We start from the raw sequence: 18,753 nt of genomic DNA, 5'->3' as shown, positions 1-18,753 counted from the left end.
TTGGATGCTGTCACCTCTTCCATGAAGTCAGGTCGTCAGGGGTATAAAACATGCAGCCAACGCCATTACATCAGCTTTTCTTGACGTGCAGGAGCCCGAAGCAGTTTGCAAGTGCCAGTCGGCTGCTACCTGAAATTTGTTTTTAGAGTTTCAAACCTGAAGTCTTCTAAAGTAACCTCGTTGGGGATCCTTTTTTCGTGCTCTAACCGATGTCAGAAAAAGTTAGGAATTGTCTTGCTTGTGGAAATACCTCACAGATTTTCATTCTTACTGTCACCTGTTTAGGCCCAGACCACGACGTTCCTCGCTGTCGGTTTTGTGCCTTGTTCAACGTCCGATTTGTCATCGGGCTATCTTTGTTGCCAAGTTCTTTTGTGCTCGTTCTCCGTATTCCGATATGGCTTCGATGTGCCATCCGACAACCGATATTCCGAAAAAATGTAAGGATAAAAGACCGAGACAGACCACACAGGTCCAAAACTGCTGATGACTCTTCCGTTAAGCTATTCACCAGTCCGCCGGTACTCAGTAAGGTGGCTTCGCAGCCCCTGATACCCACTTCTACAGATTTGCAGACCTCTACTGAGACCCATTTGGAGTCCGGTATGCCACGAGATGCTTCGATAATGGAATCTGTGGATGTCTCTACCTTGGATGGGTCCGGAGCCGCTGTGCAGGCACTGGCTTCTGAGGGCGTATTCAGACCTTCCGATGTTCATTTCTGACTAAAACTACTGAGTTTCTCAAGCCCAGAGTTTGCACTACGCCTAGGAAACAGACAACCAAAGTGCAGTCTCAAGATCCCATGCCACAGAAACAAATGCTTAGAATGGCTGAAGACCTAATTTAATCAGGGGAAGCCAGCCTTCCCCCTCTAAAAGACAATTGATTTCCCTTCTGATTCCACAGACCATGAGTCCGATGATTCTGATCCCTCGGATTACCGGACATACCCTTATCTACCTATGAGGATTCAGATGCAGAGTATTTCATTCCCTCTGTCTCCCTTCCAGAGGACTTTTCTTTTGGTGAAACCTAAACTTTGCATACCCTAAGAGAGCAGGACTACCCATAGTCTAAAAAGAGACTTAGTGAATTCTTAGACTTGCCTCAGTACAGGCCTCTAGCTATTCCCCTTGTCCTGGATATTGCAGGTAAATGTCTTTATGGAATCCAGTCTTACCCCTGATACTTTACCACCAGCTCGTAGAAAGCCTGACAGGTACTACAGAGTACATGAATCTCACTAATTTCTCTTTAAAAATCCCACTGCAGATCCGGAGATAATTTCCCAGGGACGTAAAGGTTTTAAGGCTACTACAGTCAAAAACCCTACCCTATTCTAGGGCTTTAGACAGATAGGGTTAAGAAGGTTTATACATCTGCAACTTTTGCCATTGGGGCCTTAAATTGCCAGTTTCACATGTTGAAATACCAGCAGCGTATTATGGAACCGATTAAACAAAAAATGTTGATTCCTGATTGTGCAGAAAATACAGATTTGCAAGAGTTAATGCATTCTGCAAACCAAGTTGGTAAACTTTGCAGTGTGGCTTTGATGCCTTAGAAGCATCTTGCAGGGCTGCAATCACTGAGTCTGTTCTGAGAAGGCATACTTGGCTGAAGGAACAAATCTTACCAGACCATGTCAAAGCAAAATTACTAGATGCTCCATTAAACCAAGAATGTTTGTTTGGCACAAACGCAGACGTTGTTCTTAAAAAGATGGAGGAAAAAGCTAAATCTATGCAAACTGTTAAAGATTTAATGTGAGAGTGTTCAATCTCGCCTTTGTTCTTACACATGGGTTCGGAGCCGATCCTCTGCTCCGTGCCGGCCGACTGCAAGCTCTGCATCGAGAAGAAGCTCGAGGACATCTAATACCCACAATCCCCCTCTGCCTTTACCTCAGATCTAGTTTGCCGCTGCTGCATACGCATCGCTGGGGACTAGCTCGAGGCTTTTACAGATAAGAATTTATCTTTCTGTTTAAACTTTTCAAAAAAATTTCTTTAAATATAGTCTATGAATAGTTAGAGTAGGTGTGTGAGTGGACTTTGATATCTCGGTTCCTTAGATTAGTTACTTAGTTTAACTAAAGGGTACAGAGTTTTCGGGCCTACCACCCCTACTTGAATAACTTTGACTAAGTATTGTTGTAGTCTGCTTTTTTACAGGAATTGACACTTATTACCGGATTTGACTGTTTTTCATTGGAAGTGACTTTTAATTACTGGACTGTCTTTCTTGTTGTTATGTCAGAAAAATTAAAATCTGGCTTCAAACGTTGTCAGTGTGGCCAAAAAATGTCGGTCACAGACAACCACAGTTCCTGTGTCTACTGTCTTGGCCCTCTCCACTTACAAGAGGACTGCTCTATTTGTCACTCTTTTAGTGGGAGGGTCATGACAGATAGGCGAGGAAACTGATGGATAGAGGATTGCTGAAACCCTCTTTCCAGGAGGCTCTGGATGCTTCAGACCAGGCATCCAAGTCTTGAAGGGAAGGCGTCGGGCCGAGCCAAAGTCATCGGCTCGAGCTCTTCGAGTCTAGTTAGATCACCGGTTCCACAGACTTGGGGCAAGTGTTCAACTGTTGGCAGTTCGAGCCTCGAGTCTTGGAACTGTTGGCAGTTCCCGAGCCTCGAGTCTTGGAACCGGTGACTGAGCTCCCTCCACCGACTCTGTTGGTCGGCTCCGTCGTCGATCCCTTCTACTCGTTCTTCTAGAGCCCTTTCCGACACCGACGTGGACCGTGTGGTGCAGAAACTTATGGAGCATACAGCTCTGTCCAAGCTTATTTCGGTCTCCTCTCAGTTGATGTCGAGACTTGAAGGCCTGCCACTATCTCCATCTGTTCCTCCTCCGAGACCTGTTCAGTCTTAAGAGCCGGAAGAAGCTGACTTGATGATTGTGGAGCCCTCGGTGCCAGAACCGTCTTTTTCTTGGTCGGCACCGTTTACCTCGACTCCATCCGTTCCGGTACCGGAGTCTCTGGGCCGAAGATCTGTCCTTGGTTCCGGGACCGAGAGTCGGACCGATGTTTTCCGGCGCTCCTCTCGGCGCCTCGGCACGGATCGATTCGGTTCCGTCCTCGGGTCGGTGCCTTCGCTCCTGTTTCGGGATTCTTCCCATTTCTTGAACCGGGAGATGCCTCGACTCGGGACCCGGGGCCTTCGACCTCATGAGGAAGGTGTTGTCTACCCAGACAACCACATCAGCAGGTACAGCTTCTCCTCCCGCAAAGGACTGTTATCCTCCTCTGCACCCACGGCCACGCCCAAGCGTCGGGCACCAGTGTCTCAGCCACCCCTGGAGGGTGCCCCTCTTCCTCGGAGGCTTCTTCGGATGCTCCCCACGAAGAAGTTCCTAGGAAAAGACTGTGTAAGAGGAGACACTTGGATTCTCCACAAGAATCCTTGACATCTGATACTGACTTAGATGAGTCAGAAGGGTCCCTAAGTCACCTTCAGAGGATGTCTCTTTTCTGACATCTTGGAGATCCTTAAACAGAGAGGTGACTGGCAAGCCCTCCCCTTCTGAGGATGAGTCAGTTTTGCTGAAGGCATTTGGTGCCCGCCTTCCTCCTCCTGGGTCACTCCGCCCTTTGATGAGTTAATGGAATTAATTGCTCGAAGGCGTGGGAGACTCCTGACATGGTGGAACCAGTCCCTAGGAAGCCAAATAAGTACATCACGGCACCACAGGACAAAGCTTACCTTACCAAAGGAGTTCCAGTAGGCGCCATGGTGGTGGCAGCGGCCACGAAAAGGAGATGTCGGAGTCTTCCTCATCTGTCCATCCACCTAACAAAGATTCTAGGACCATGGACAGATACGGAAGCGCATTTTCAGTTCAGCGGCTTCCTCTATGCTCCCTGAACTATTTGACTCATTTTACACGTTTACAGAGGGATCTAGTCAAAGAGTTGGGAGATACCCTCCAGGGTGCTACAGATGCCGCTGTCTCAGAGAAAGTTACAGCGCATCTAAACACCCTTACGTCCATTGTGAACTCGTCCATGAGGCTGATATCCTATGCAGCCGAAGGATCGAGTAGGGCAGCGGCTTCAGCGATTGCTCTTCGTAGGCAATCCTGGATGCGCTTATGTTCGTTATGGAAGCCTTCAAGTCTTCCTTTACTAACGCCCCATTTGATGGAGCCACACTTTTGGCCCTAAAGTAAAGGAGACCCTTACCGGTGTGAACAGGAGGGAAAGACTCTGTCTGCTGTCGGAGTCTGTTTTCCACCCTTCCAGACCGTACCCCAAAGGGCAACGTGGTGGAAAATGTGGTTTCAAAACCCCAAGGATCTTTTCCAAACACACAGGGTGATGCCCCTCTAGAGGCAGAGGGGGGCAGAGGTGGAAGACGCCCCGGCAGAGGGGTCCGAAACCAAGGTGACAGGGATAACCTCCCTGGCAAACCTTTCAGCACTCCTGAGAGGAGGCCCGACTGTCCTGCTCTGGAGGCAGTCGGGGTCGCTTAGCTTTATACCCTCAGGCCTGGCTAAACCTTTCTTCAGACAATTGGGTAAAAAGCATTGTTACCAGAGGTTACAAAATCCCATTTCTATCCACCCCCATTCCAAAGAAAACTCCCAGATGTACCACCCCATCTCGAGACCCAGCAGCTACAGAAATTTCAAAGCTGCTAAAAAAGTCATCCAACCAGTCCCAGCGGACCAAATAGGATTCGAACTTACTCAAGGTTCTTTTTAGTTCCAAAGAAAACAGGGGACTGGAGGCCAATTCTGGACCTAAGTCATCTCAACACCTTTGTCAAGAAGGAAAAGTTCGAATGGTCACGCTTCAATCGATCCTTCCATTCTTACAGAAGGGCGACTGGATGTGCTCAATAGATCTGAAGGACACATACTACCACATCAAAATGGCCAGGGCATCCAGGGATCATTTGCTTCCGGCTGGGAGCCAGTCACTATCAGTTTCGAGCCCTGCCCTTTGGCCTGACCACAGCCCCCAGGGTCTTCACCAAATGCATGGCAGTGGTAGCGTCTCATCTGAGGCGCCTAGGATTCCAGGTGTTTCCGTATCTGGACGACTGGCTCCTGTCTGCCACCACCAGGCGTCAACTGATACAAGCCAGGGATTACACCCTACAACTTTGTACACACCTTGGCATCTCAGTAAATTTCGAAAAATCGTTGCTACAGCCATTACAGCATATCTTATTCATAGGAGCGGAATTAGATACGTGTCAGTTAGTTCTAAAACGTCCGACAGAAAGAATAGTAGGACTTCAATTCAACATTTCCCTTCTGTCGTCCAGAAAGTCCCCAGCAAAAATTGTTCTGAAAGTTTTGGGTCTCATGGCAGCTTCTCTCATAGCAATACCATTGGGAAGACTGCACATGAGAGTGCTACAATGGCTTCTATTTGCACAATGGTCATTCCAACAACTTCCACTGACTCACGAAATATTGATAACGAAAACATGCAAATCACACCTAATGTGGTGGTTACAGACTTGCAACCTATCCAGCGGAAGACCATTTGTGCTACCCGCACCGTCAGCGACTATAACCACGGACGCTTCCCTGATAGGGTGGGGGGGCATCTTTCAGGGACAGACAGTCCAAGGCGAATGGACCAATCTGGAGTACAATCTGCACATCAATGTTCTGGAGTTGAGGGCAGTGTTTTTGGCGTTGCAACACTTTGCTCCCCTTCTTCCTCCAGGGACCATTGCAGTTCAGACAGACAACATGTCCGTAGTCTGGTACATAAACAAGCAAGGGGGAACCAGGTCTTACCAACTATGCAGAGAGGCCATGAGAATTTGGCAATGGGCAGAGTCCACGGTCGCTTTCTGATCGCATCGCACATCCCGGGTCATCCAACGTCATAGCCGACAGGCTGAGCAGAGCAATACTATTGCCTCACGAGTGGTCCCTCAAACAGTCAGTTGCGAAGGATTTTTCGCAAATGGGGCCAGCCTACCTGCGATCTGTTTGCGTCTCCAATGAACGCCAAATGCAGGAGCTACTTTGCCCTATTACCCCTCCAGGGAAGTCCCCAGGGGCGCTGGTGCACGATTGGCCCCGGGTCTCCTATATGCTTTTCCTCCATTTCCCCTGATTGCAAAGTTTCTACAGAAAGCCAACAACCTTCAGAGGACTATTATTCTCATTGCCCGTTCTGGCCTCGTCAAATTTGGTTCCCCTTTCTATTGCATCACCGCATTCGGGACCTTGGATGCTGGACCCAGAGCCAGATCTACTGACTCACTCGTCAGGAGTTCCTCACCCATCTCTAGAATCTCTCCATCTAGCAGCTTGGCTCCTCCTTCCTAGCCAGGTCAGTTCCCTTACATCGCAGTTCAAGATATTTTAGTAGCTTCTCATAAAGTTTCCACTACAAAGACTTACACCAGTAAGTGGAAGCGTTTTGTCTTCTGAAGGAATCACATCATTTGGACCCTGTTACAGCTCCGTTGAACAAGGTTTTAGAATTCTTGACTGAATTATTTCATGAAGGAGCTTCCCCGGCTACTTTAAGAGTACAGTTAGCTGCCATTTCTAACTATCATGTAGAAGAATGTGGTGCACCTATTATGGCTCACAGACTTTGTAAAGCCTTTTTAAAAGGTTCCTTTCATATCAGACCACCAGTCAGAAGTCCGACATCACCGTGGAATTTAAATTTGTTGCTCTCTAAATTGATGTTGCCACCCTTTGAACCAGCTTCAAGTTGCACATTGAAATTTTTGTCATGGAAAACATTATTTCTAGTGGCCATTACATCTGCTAGGCAGTGTCTGAGCTTCAGGCCCTTCGGTCAAACATCCTTATTTAATATTTCATTCTGACAGAGTATCCCTACGCACTAATCCATCCTTTCTTCCCAAAGTTTGTTCTTCTAGTAATATTAATCAGTCCATTGAATTACCCACCTTCTTTAAAAACCACTCTAATAAATTGGAGTATATGTTGCACAAACTGGACGTCCATAGACAACTCAGATTTTATTTGGATAGAACAAAAGATCACAGGAAATCTGATCAACTATTTGTAGCTTTTGCTGACAGCAGAAAGGGTCTTGCAGTTCTGAAACAAACTCTTTCTAAATGGCTAACTGACTGTATCACATATGTTTATGAAGCCTCTGACCAAACTTTATCAGCAAAACCCAGAGGACATTCTACCAGATCAGTGTCTACATCTTGGCTCACGCAGCTCGCTACCTTTAGACACTATTTGTGCGGCTGCTACTTGGGCTAAACCACATACATTTATCTCTCATTACAAAGTGGACAGGGTTTCTAGGGATAGGGCAACCTTTGGTTCCACTGTGCTCAAGAACGTTCTCCCTTGAGTTCCTCAGGATCATGGAGCTAGGGACGCTACCCATGTGTAAGAACAAGGGCGAGATTGAACACTCTCACATAAAGAAGTTATGTCCTTACCATAATGTTCCATGTGGAGTGTTCATCTCGCTTTGTTATTACACTCCCACCCTCCCACCCTTGGGAAGAACGTTCGATTTGGTGCCTGGTCTGGAGTATTCTCCTTCTGCTGTTGCAGTATTACGGTTACTATCATACTCTTGGTATGTTTGTATATATGTACTTTTATGTATATAGTTGGCATGTGTGCGTGCTTTATGTCTGGTTTGCTTGCAAACTAGATCTGAGGTAAAGGCAGAGGGGGATTGTGGGTATTAGATGTCCTCGAGCTTCTTCTCGATGCAGAGCTTGCAGTCGGCCGGCACGGAGCCGAGGATCGGCTCCGAACCCATGTGTAATAACCAAGGCGAGATGAACACTCCACATGGAACGTTATGGTAAGGACATAACTTCTTTTTATAGGTACAGCCACCTAGTTTCAGTAGGCATTGGCCTTCAAAAAACTGGTCCATTCCAGTCCCTCCCAGACCTTCTCAGTCCAAACCCAGGGGCAACAAACCACAAAGACTACAGTCTTAGGGTATGCACAGATCTAAACAATGGAGTGCTCCCACCTCAAAAACGGGGAGGGGTAAGCCACCCCCATATGCAAAAAGTTCACAATGACTTGTCTTTCATCCTTCCCTGCCATGCCCAAGTACTTGCATCCCTAGGAGGAACACTCGCCCTGCATGCAAAAAACTGGGAGTACATTACCCAGGACCGCTGGGTCTTAAACATTGTATCCCAGGGATACAGACTGTACTTCCACTCACTCCCAACCCCAAGCGGGTTGCCAGACCTTCCTCCCAACCAGTGGGCAGAGGCCCAAAAGCAAGTACTTTCTCTCCTCAGTTTCAGGGCTATACAACCTGTTCCAACCGAGCAAAAGGGGCAGGGTTTCTACTTCAGACTGTTTCTGGTGCCCAGAAAAGAGAACTCTTGGCCCCCTATCCTAGATCTGTCAATTCTCAGCACCTTCTTGGTGGTACCAAAATTCAGAATGCTTACACTCAACAGCTGCTTCCTATGCTAGCCAAGGACTCCTGGCTGGTCACCCTAGACTTAAGCTTATCTGCACATCTGCATAAGGGAATCATGCAGTAAATATCTGTTTCAGGGCAGGCTGTATGCACTATCGTTCTCTGCAGTGTATGCACAAAGTGCCTGGCTCCAGCCATTGTGCATACTGCAGGCAGAGAAATATTCAAATTTATCCATACTTGGATGATGGCGGACAGTCAGGAATTGCTACTTCAGCACCTGACGTTTGTAGAGAGACTCCTAACATTTCTGGGGTATACCATCAACGAAAAGAAGTCACATCTGGTATCCAGCCAAAAGATTGTATTCCTTGGAGCAAGCTTGAACACAGCTTCCCAGATGGCATTCCTCACTCCAGAAAAACAGGTTTATTTGACAAATTACTGGCCACTAAAACCCAGCTATCTGCAAGAAAAATGCTGCAAGCCCTAGGGTTCATGACGTCATGCATCCTAATTCCATATGCAAGACTGCATATGAGGAAACTTCAATGGTACTTAAAGTCTCTGGTGTCAACATTCACAGGACCTGGAAACAGTGATCCATATCATTCCTTGCCTAAGGACAGAGTTCCTTTGGTTGGCAGAGGCTTGCAACCACAACAAGGGACTCCCTTTCACCCCTCGCCACCCAAACCCTGACAACAGACTCATCAGACAATGTATGGGGGACTCGCATGGCATGCAAATGTATTTAAAGCAACTGGAGCCCAGGACAAATTCACCTGCATATCATTCAAAAAGAAATGTTAGCTGTACAGAATGCACTGACAGCCTTCAAATACCTTATCCTTCCAGGACAACTCTTGATAAAGACGGATGACAACACAGTTATGTGGTACATAAACAAGCAGGGGGAACTCATTCCTACCCACTCTGCAGGTTTGCCATGGCTCTGTGGAACACAGCCTTGACCAACCAAGTGCCCCTGCAAGCTCAATTCCTGCCAGGCAAACAAAAATTCACTGGCAGGTGACTTAAGCAGAAATCTACTGGACCCATACAAGTGGAAACTGGATCCCAGCTCATTCAAACTTCTGATCCACACGTGGGAGACACCAATGGTGAACCTCTTTGTTTCCCCCCAAAACCATCAACTGAGCAAATTTTGCACCAGAACTCCCCACAGCCAAGCATGGAAAGTGGATGCCCTATCCTTTACATGGGAAAACTGCTCAATTTATGCCTTTCCCCCTCTGCCCCTTCTCTCAAAATTACTACTGAAGATCAAACAGGACAGACCAAGGACAATCCTTATTGCACCAGACTTGGCCACGCCAGCACTGGTGCCCACTCCTACACTGTCTGACAGCAGTGCCACCTAAATCACACCCCCTGTCTGCTATCCCAGCAGGAGGGACAGATTTTACACCCTCAGCTGCAAACCCTGAACCTTGCCGCCTGGCTTATTCCCTGAATACATCACCAGCAGCCCTCTGCAAACAGGTGCTGGATATCATCCTTGAGGCCAGGAGACCTAGTACTAGGAAATCCTATTCAGAGAAGTGGAAAAGATACTGTTCACAGTGCCAGTCTCCAGGAAAAGACAGCTGTGCCCACCTTCTTCAAATTCTAGATTATCTAGCAGAGCAGCTCCACAAAGGCCTATCCTTCTTGGTCAAGATTTATGCCTCTGCCATCTCAGCTCATTACATTACTGAGCCACCCCTCTTCTCTCACCCCCTGATCAAACAGTTTCTGAGAGGAGCTAACAGTTTAAGACCCCTGAGAAGAGCCCCCACCCCTGCCTTGGGACCTTAACTTTGTACTAGAGAAGCTCACACTTCCCCCTTTTTCAGCCTGCTGCTAAAGCAGAGTTAAAATTTTTCTCTTGGGAAAACAACCTTACTTCTAGCCATCACTTCAGCAAGAAGAGTGTCTGAGTTACAAGCTCTTATGGCTGTGGAACTCATCATTTATGCCCAAGGTGGTGTCCAGTGTGGCTTTAAACCAATCCATCCATTTATCAACCTTTTTTCCTAATCCACAGAATAAAGGGGAAAAGATCCTGCATTCCTTGGACGTGCAGAGACAGCTCAGGTTCTACCTTGACAGGACTAAGCCTTTCAGAAAAACGGACCAGCTGCTAGTCAGCTTTGCTACAGGGGCAAAAGGCAAGGCCATTTCAAAGCAAACCATTTCCAAATGGATAGCACACTGCATCCTTTTCTGCTATAAACACCATGGAAAACCTATCCCACAGGGGATCGGATCTCATTCCACTAGTGCTACCTCAACTTCTACAGCATTTCTCAGGGGAGTCCCTACCAGGGACATCCAGGAAGCTGCAAACTGGAGTTCTGTACATACCTTCACCAAGCATTACCACTTATCTGTCTTTTCTAAATCCAGAGCTATATTTGCCACAGCAGTCTTACAAGGCCTGTTAGCCAGCCCTAATACTACTTGACTGCCTCCACCCTTCCTCAGCTTTGGGAATCAACCCAAGTGTGATGACTGCAGCAGTGAAACACGAAGAACATAGTACAGTTGTGTACACTTACCATAAATGTAGTTGTTCGAGTGTATTCACTGTTGCAGTCCTGGTTTCCCTCCCTCCAGCCCCCTAACTTTTCTATGCTTTCTACCTTTACTCTTTTTGACCGTATGTTATGTCTGTGGTATTTACTTTTTACTGGAGGTGTTCCACACCATGTAATTGCTTCCTATTTTGGGGGCTCCTGACATCTGGGACAAGAAAAACTGATGTAATGGCATTTGCTACATGTTTTATACCCCTGACGTCATGGAAGAGGAGACCGCATCCGACGCAGGAATCCCAAGACTCTGGTATTCGGGCCGACTGAGGGCTACGTGCAAGCAGATAACCCAAGTGTGATGACTGCAACAGTGAATGCACTCTTAACATCTACATTTGTGGAAAGTGTACACAACTGTACTTAGTCTTCCCCTTCACACCCTGCTCCATTAGCTCAGTGCAGATTAGTGGGGGCAGGTTGTGCTGTTCCTGTGGAATGTTGGTCTTCAGTATCTCAAAGAAAGACCTGAGTATGGTACTGGCTAACAAGCCTTTTATGCTACCGACGTCCTGAAGTCAAATGGCAAAGGATGCCCAGTTGGTCGAGGGATGATTGGGACAACCATGAACTTCAGAGCAACATGAAGACCGAAGACTTAGTACTGCAACATTGATCTACTCGAACATCTACAGTTGTGGCATGTTGTCTGCATAGGTGTACTTTTTTAGTTATCCACATCCTGATTGTTGTACCAGAATTTTGTTTTTCCTGTAACACCATTCTTGGTCTTGTCTTGAGCTTGGGTAATGAGTGGTGGTCTTCCTCTTAGTCCCCCCTCCCTTTTAACGACATCTCTATGAATTTGAGAGTACGTTTTCAGTTCCTTAAATGCTCAGAGCGACTCTTGCTGTCATTCCTTTAATGCCCTGGTACTATGTATACAGTTAATACCCTGTATTTCTTGCTATGACTCGTTTTCCAATACACTTTTAACAAGTTTCTTTCCACATTTGTCATTTACACTGATTTGCCACTGTCAAAAGTCTGTCTTTTTTTAAGGCAGTCATAAATGTGCCAGATGTGGCTGAATATAGTTTGTTTTTCCCCCTGACCAGTTCATGTGCATGATTACAGAAAGTAAATCCTTTGCATTTGTAGTGACAGTTCTTTTCCTTGAGTAGTTGAAAAAGGTGGCTTTGACTGACCTTTTTTGTTTTATTTTTAGACAAACTGTAATCTTATTTGTGAACCTGATTATGGCCCTGAGACCAAGCGTGTAATGGCGCAAATGAATGAAAAGGAGACTCCCTTTGAACTGATTGAAGCCCTGCTGAAGTACATAGAGTCGCTAGGTGTTCCTGGAGCAGTTCTGATTTTTTTGCCTGGTTGGAATCTTATTTACAGTGTACAGAAGCACCTTGAATCAAATCCACACTTTGGTATGTACATTAATGTTGGAGTTACGATGCAGTTAGCAGAGATGTATATTTATAGTTTGAGCCTGGTTTCATATGTGGGTTTATGTATGTACCTGCATTTATATTTGTAAATGTGTAAGTATATCTCTCCATGTAATTATGTATGAGTATATGCATGTTGTACTTCACACGGTTACATGAAGTCCTAAGTTTGGAGATTGAACTTTGGTTTCTTTGAGTTTTGTAAGTCTGCATCTGTGTGTATATTACACGTGCGTGCACAAAAATCATTGCAGTCTAGTTTCACTATGAGATTTTTTTTCTTGCACTTTTTGATTCACTTTGGCATTTAGCAGTCTCTTCTGGCCAGTTGACACATTTGATATTCTTCTTGTTTCACTGTTGCAGTCCTCACATATGGGTTATCCGGCTCCCGGTAGCCCTCAGTCAGCCCGAATACCAGAGTCCTTGGTATATGACGTCTGCTGACGCTGGTTGTAAAACTGATGTCAGTATGTTAGGTATAAAGGGAGGCAGCCGACGCCATTTCCTCAGTCTTTCTTTCCGCGGAGCCCGAAGCAGATGCAATTCACACTAGTGCTGGTCGGCTGTTTAACTTCGATGTTCTTCATGTTTCATTGTTGCAGTCATTACATTTGGGTAATCTGCTGGCAGGTTGCCCTCAGTCGGCCTGAATTCCAAAGTCTTGGGTCCTGTGTCGGTTACGGTCTCCTCTTCCATGACGTCAGGTTGTCAGGGGTATAAAGCATGCACCCAACGCCATTTTCTTTAGTCTTTCTTGCCGTGCAGTGCCCGAAGCAGAAGCATTTTCGCAAGTGCCGGTCGGCCGACTACTGAAAAATTCTCGTTTGAGTTTCAGAACCGAAGTCTTCACTAAAGCCAAGTACCCCGTTGGGGAAACTTTTTTCTTGCTTTTTACCGATGTCAGAAAAAGTTAATTGTATTACTTGTGGGAAGCAAATAACTCATAAGGATTTCCATTTATACTGTATTCCTTGCCTAGGCCCTGATCACAATGTGCCTGGCTGTCAGTTTTATGCTAGATTTAACCAACGTACTATTAAGCGTCTGTATATTTTTGCATCAACGTATTTTGGAAATGGATTTAACTACCCAGAAATGTTGTCTGATAGCAATCCAACTGCTGGAGTACATAAAAAAGCACAAAGAAAAGGACAGAGAAAGGCAGTCGAGATCCAAAACCGACGAAGCTTCTCCTAAGCCAGTCGCTGGTACTCAGTGAGGTGCTTTTGCAGCCTGTCAAAGGAAAAATATACTTTAAAAATGATCAAAACACGGTAGGTTCAGGTTAAGGCACTTTAATCTTGCAGCAAGGAGACAAAAACGTGGTAATAGAGTTTGTCTAACCAAAAACAGGAAATACTTTCAATTTTATACATTCTCTAACTAATCATAGCCTACCAAGTTGACGTAGCAGATCACCTCCTTCTTTATCATCATCTGTTGACCATCATTCCCATGAATTTCTGCTGATTTATCAATTTTTATGTGAAACTTCCTGAGGAAAACAACATGGCCTCGATTACTCCTAGTTAGATGCATGTTATGTTACCATTCAAGGTACTATGGCTAATTCAAGCACAATGCTAGCAGTTCATTTTTCTAATGATCCTTTGTCTACTTTATCTCTAAGTTACTGCAGCTGCACATGTTCTCATGCTCCGAACAGAGCTGATTGTCTAAAAACATTACATTTACAGAATATAGTATTGTTCATTCATTCGTTCCTGACCTAGCAGATAAGCACCTGCTTCTCAAGTACATTTCCAAAAGGCATAAACATGAATATTGCTGTGCTAGCAGTTACTAGGTCAGAGGGCAACTTGCAAGTTTCAGAAAGCTGCAGTTTTCAAAAAGCATCTTAGTCAGTCTCATATGAAACTCAATTTGTATAAAATACAGTGCATGAAAAATAGAATGAAAAGCGTATTAAAATACTTGGTTATTAATTGGCATTAAGCATACACACATTAGTACATATTTTTCTAACATTTCCCGCCTAATACCTTTTTTATTCTATTTTCAAAGAAAAAAATAAACAGTTTGCTTCTTTTCCTAACCTCTTCCACTCAGGATTTGCAGTTAAGAAAGTCATTCAGTTTATTTATTTTATTTATTTATTTATTTTACATTTGTTGACCGGGCTAGTCTAGCTGGATATATTTCCATTTTCAGTAGAGGCCCGGCGAGAAAAGCTCCACAGTATATACAAAGAAACATACAACATTAGAAGTTTAAACTTCTATGAAAGTGTTTCACATTCTTGCAGCTCTTCAAATTCAGTACTTTGATACATAGTCTCAGATACTGATATATCTATGAATTCTTTAATTAATCTCTTCATGCAGGGGATTCCACAACAAACGCAAACTCCTATTAGGAGTAATCCTACCCCAATGGCAATCAATATGTTCATAAAGATGGAACCCCACCCCCCAAATGCATTCTGGAAAAAATCTGTCAGAGGGTTTGGGCCTGGCTTGGTCATGGCCGACACTTGCTGAATTACCTCAAGATGATCAGTAATTTCATGCTGATGGTCAGGAATAAACGCACAGCATTCTGCTTTGATTAAAGCGCAAGTCCCACCCCTCGCCACTAGGGTGAAGTCAAGAGCCATTCGGTTTTGGAGTACTACAGTTCTCATGGCATTCAGTTCATCAGTTATCAGTTCAAGAGCAGAAAAGGTCGCATTACTCATTACTTCGAGAAGTTTAGACAGTTTTCGCAGCTCCCATATCGATTTAACTGCACCATATGCAGGTAATATACCTGCCCAGGGTATGACAGCATCACTCAGGTCCATGTGCGCAAGTTTGGTTCCCACATCACAATGGTCTTTCCAGCCCGCTTCGATCCGTCCCACTGGATTCTCAGGTTTCTTAACAGTCGTCTTGGTCACGTCTCGGGTATTTCGAATGCTTCCCTGAGGCAAAACTGTAGTGTGTCGGATGGCCGGAACCAGGTACCCCAAAAAACAACTGCCAGACCAATTCTCAGGTAACCATTTATATGCCTTTTTACCACACACAAAATAACAGTCCTCTACTTTAGTTTTTACTTTGTTACGAAATGACTGCCCTGCATGAAACATTTTCCTATCTATTACAGATAACTGTTTAAAAAGTACAGGATTACGTTGTACCTGATCAAGAGTCTTATGCATAGATTTCAAAAATGAGTCATAATCTGTGCTACAAGATCCACTCAAATCGTTTGGTTTTCTGTAACATTTATACTGTACCGTGACATTACACTTACTCCATCCCACTTGGATGGTATCATTTTTGTAAAAACATACAATTCCTTTTTGTGTTGCAGGCAAATACAGTGCTACCTTATCATGCTCTTTAATAGTGACTGTCAAAAAACAGATTCTCCCAGGTCTCATTGACCTCTAGGGGGATAGCAGCCATCAATAAACCCCCGTATGCTGTTGGTACTGCCGTACAGACCCAGCAGTTCGAAACATTAAAAGTCTCAGCATACACACGTGTAATTGCCTGATAACTGTTAAAGTTCGGATGCCAGTCTATGTTTGGTTCATTACGTCTCATCAGTTCAACTTTTGTGGCTGGAAAAAAGAGTGGCCACAACAAAAAGAACAGTGTGATTAGCATAGCTATCAAAATGATCATACAAGTTTTCTGAGGTTGCTCAATGTCTCTATTCACTCTGTACCTGGTCATTATGTTCTTGTTGTACAACAGTAACAAAGATTTTGTCCAATTCAAAGTTCTTAACCAGTTTACAGTGCGTCAAATGAATCCAGGAAGCTCGCTCTGCGATCTTGACTGCAGTGGGTGTCGACAGTAGTACCTGGTACGGTCCTTCCCACTTTGGAGAACTCCAGTTCTTCCGCTTCACAATCTTCACCCAGACCCAGGTGCCTGGGGCTACTGGTGCTTCCGATTTCGGTTGCTCTTTATCTGAAACAGAATTTAACTGCAAAAGTTTGTTATTCAAAAATCGTCTCATATACCCTGCAAGTGAACTGTCAGCCTCTTGCTGTGCAGTCATGAGAGGTTTCCAGTGAGGTGTATAATATGCCCTCCCAAACAAAGTTTCAAAAGGAGTTAATCCCTTTGCATTTGGAACAGTTCTCATGCTCAACAGTGCTAAAGGCAAACAGTGCACCCAGTTCTTCTGTGTCTCACTCATCAACTTCCTAAACTTGTTTTTCAACACCCCGTTATGCCTCTCTACTAACCCTGCAGATTGGGGGTGGTAAGCGCAGTGATTTTTTAACGATATTCCAAAATACCGACTAAGTTGCTGTACTGTTTGGAATGTGTACCGTTATCACTATAAATCTTTTCCGGTATGCCAAATCTGGGTATAATTTCTTTAACAAGGACCTTTGCAACAGTAGCTGCATCTGGATTTTTAGTTGGAAAAGCTTCCACCCATTTGGAAAACATATCTATAATGATAAGGCAATACTTTTTATTCTCGCATTTATTCAGTTCTATGAAATCCATACAAATAGTATGAAACTGATACGGTGGTGTAGGGAAACTCCCTTGTTTAGGCTTCAGTGCTCCTTGTGAATGATGCTTGTTACAAACATGGCATGCTGCACAGAAATTTTTTGTGTAATTTGTAAATCCATAGGTTGTAAACACTCGATTCACTAACTGTACCATCCCCCCTGTTGAGACATGGCTCTGCCCATGGCTCAACAAAGCTGCATATCTAAATAAGTTAGATGGCAAAATTGGTTTCCTTTCCTTGGAGATGTACAGTCCCTTTTCAAGGATTGCTCCTAGTTTCATCCACTTCTGTTTTTCTACATTTGTAGTAAGTGTCTGCATTGTTTTCAACATTTCTAAATCTAAAGTCTCGGAGGGTTGTAATTCCTCACTCAAAAGAAAAGCTTCTGAGGCTGAAGCTGCTTGCTTCACAGCTTTATCAGCCCGCGCGTTACCTTTTGAAATCCTATCCTGTTGCCTGGTGTGAGCTACGCATTTGCAAATAGCTACTTTTTGAGGTAACTGAATAGAGTCTAATAAATCTAAAATGAATTGCGCATGATTAATTGGTTTACCAGTAGATGTTAATTCCGCTATTTTTCCACTGCTGCGCAAAAAACATGTACAGTAGAAAAAGCATACTGACTGTCAGTATAAATGTTCACTTTCTTACCTTTTGCTAGGGTACATGCCCTTGTCAAGGCAATCAACTCTGCCACTTGTGCAGATAAATTGTGTGGTAAAGATTTTGCTTCTAAAGTTTCAGTATCAGAAACAACGGCTTATTCTACTAAAACCTGTCCTGTAGGACCTCTCCTGCACGAGCCGTCCACATAGTATGTCACCTCGGCATCATCCCAGGGAACATCCATAAGGTCTTGTCTAGGTAATGTGTTTTGCTCAATCTCCTGCAGGCAGCAGTGCGGTTTGCCATCTGCAGGGGTTGGGAGCAAGGTTGACTGATTCAAAGTTGTGAATCGCTCAGTTGTCAAATGAGGTTGGCTCAACAGTGTAGTCATACAGGAAAGATATCTTGCAGGAGAAAGATATGCTACTTTTTCTTGCAGTAAAATAATTGCGACTGCATGAGGCACTCTCAATGTGAGAGGGTGGAATAACACTACTGAGGCCGAAGCCTGCACTGCCATTGCAGCTGCAACTACTGCTTGTACACAGTGGGGCAGGGACCGCGCCACTGGGTCTAACTGTGATGAGTAGTAAGCTGTGGGGCGTTGCTGTGTCAATACTGATTTCATATAACCCTGTTTACAGTCCACAGTTTGAAAAAAATTGCTTATGATAGTTTGGTAATCCTAAAACTAAGGATGATGCTATCAGTTGTTTCAGTTTGCAGAAAGCTACTTCTGCTTCTGTTGTCCATTGTAATAAATCTTGTGCTGCCATTGGCTTTTTTAAATATTAAATTGGCCAGTGGAGCAGATTCCAAAGCATAATTTGGTATCCAGCTAAGACAAGAATTAGTAGTTCCCAGGAAGGACATAATTTCCTTCTTGGTAGTTGGTCTAGGTGCCTGTAATATTGCTGTTTTTCTATCTTCGTCTAATATTCTACCTTCCTTGGATATTGCATATCCCAAGTACTTAACTTGTTCTCTCCAAAGTTGTAGTTTGTTTTTGTTGACTTTGTGACCTTGGGTAGCTAAAAACTGTAATAACGCTATAGTGTCCTCTTCGCATTCTTGCTGGGTGTTGGGGCTGCCAGCAGAATGTCGTCTACATAAAGTAAAATCTGACTACCTTTCGGTGGGATAAATCCCACCAGGTTGCTTGCCATTTCCAGTGCAAATATTGTTGTACTTTCACAATATCCCTGTGGTAATCTTGTATATGTATACCGTTTCCCCTGAAATGTAAATGCAAACCAATATTGGCTGTC

The 18,753-nt window shown here is 44.6% G+C and overlaps 1 protein-coding gene across 1 annotated transcript in view; it reads left to right on the top strand.

Moving 5' to 3' along the window:
- DHX9 (DExH-box helicase 9) overlaps window positions 1-18,753 on the top strand; it is a 1,660,482-nt gene that overhangs the window by 798,176 nt on the left and 843,553 nt on the right. Inside the window, exon 15 of the mRNA XM_044086769.1 lies at window positions 12,151-12,364. Coding sequence (XP_043942704.1) covers window positions 12,151-12,364 — 214 coding nt within the window. The remainder of the gene's footprint in view (window positions 1-12,150; window positions 12,365-18,753) is intronic.

This window comes from Protopterus annectens, chromosome 10.part0 (genome assembly GCF_019279795.1).
Source record: "Protopterus annectens isolate FY-2018-M chromosome 10.part0, PAN1.0, whole genome shotgun sequence".
NCBI classification, from domain to species: Eukaryota; Metazoa; Chordata; order Ceratodontiformes; family Protopteridae; genus Protopterus; species Protopterus annectens.
This window is presented reverse-complemented; position numbering and strand designations above follow the sequence as displayed.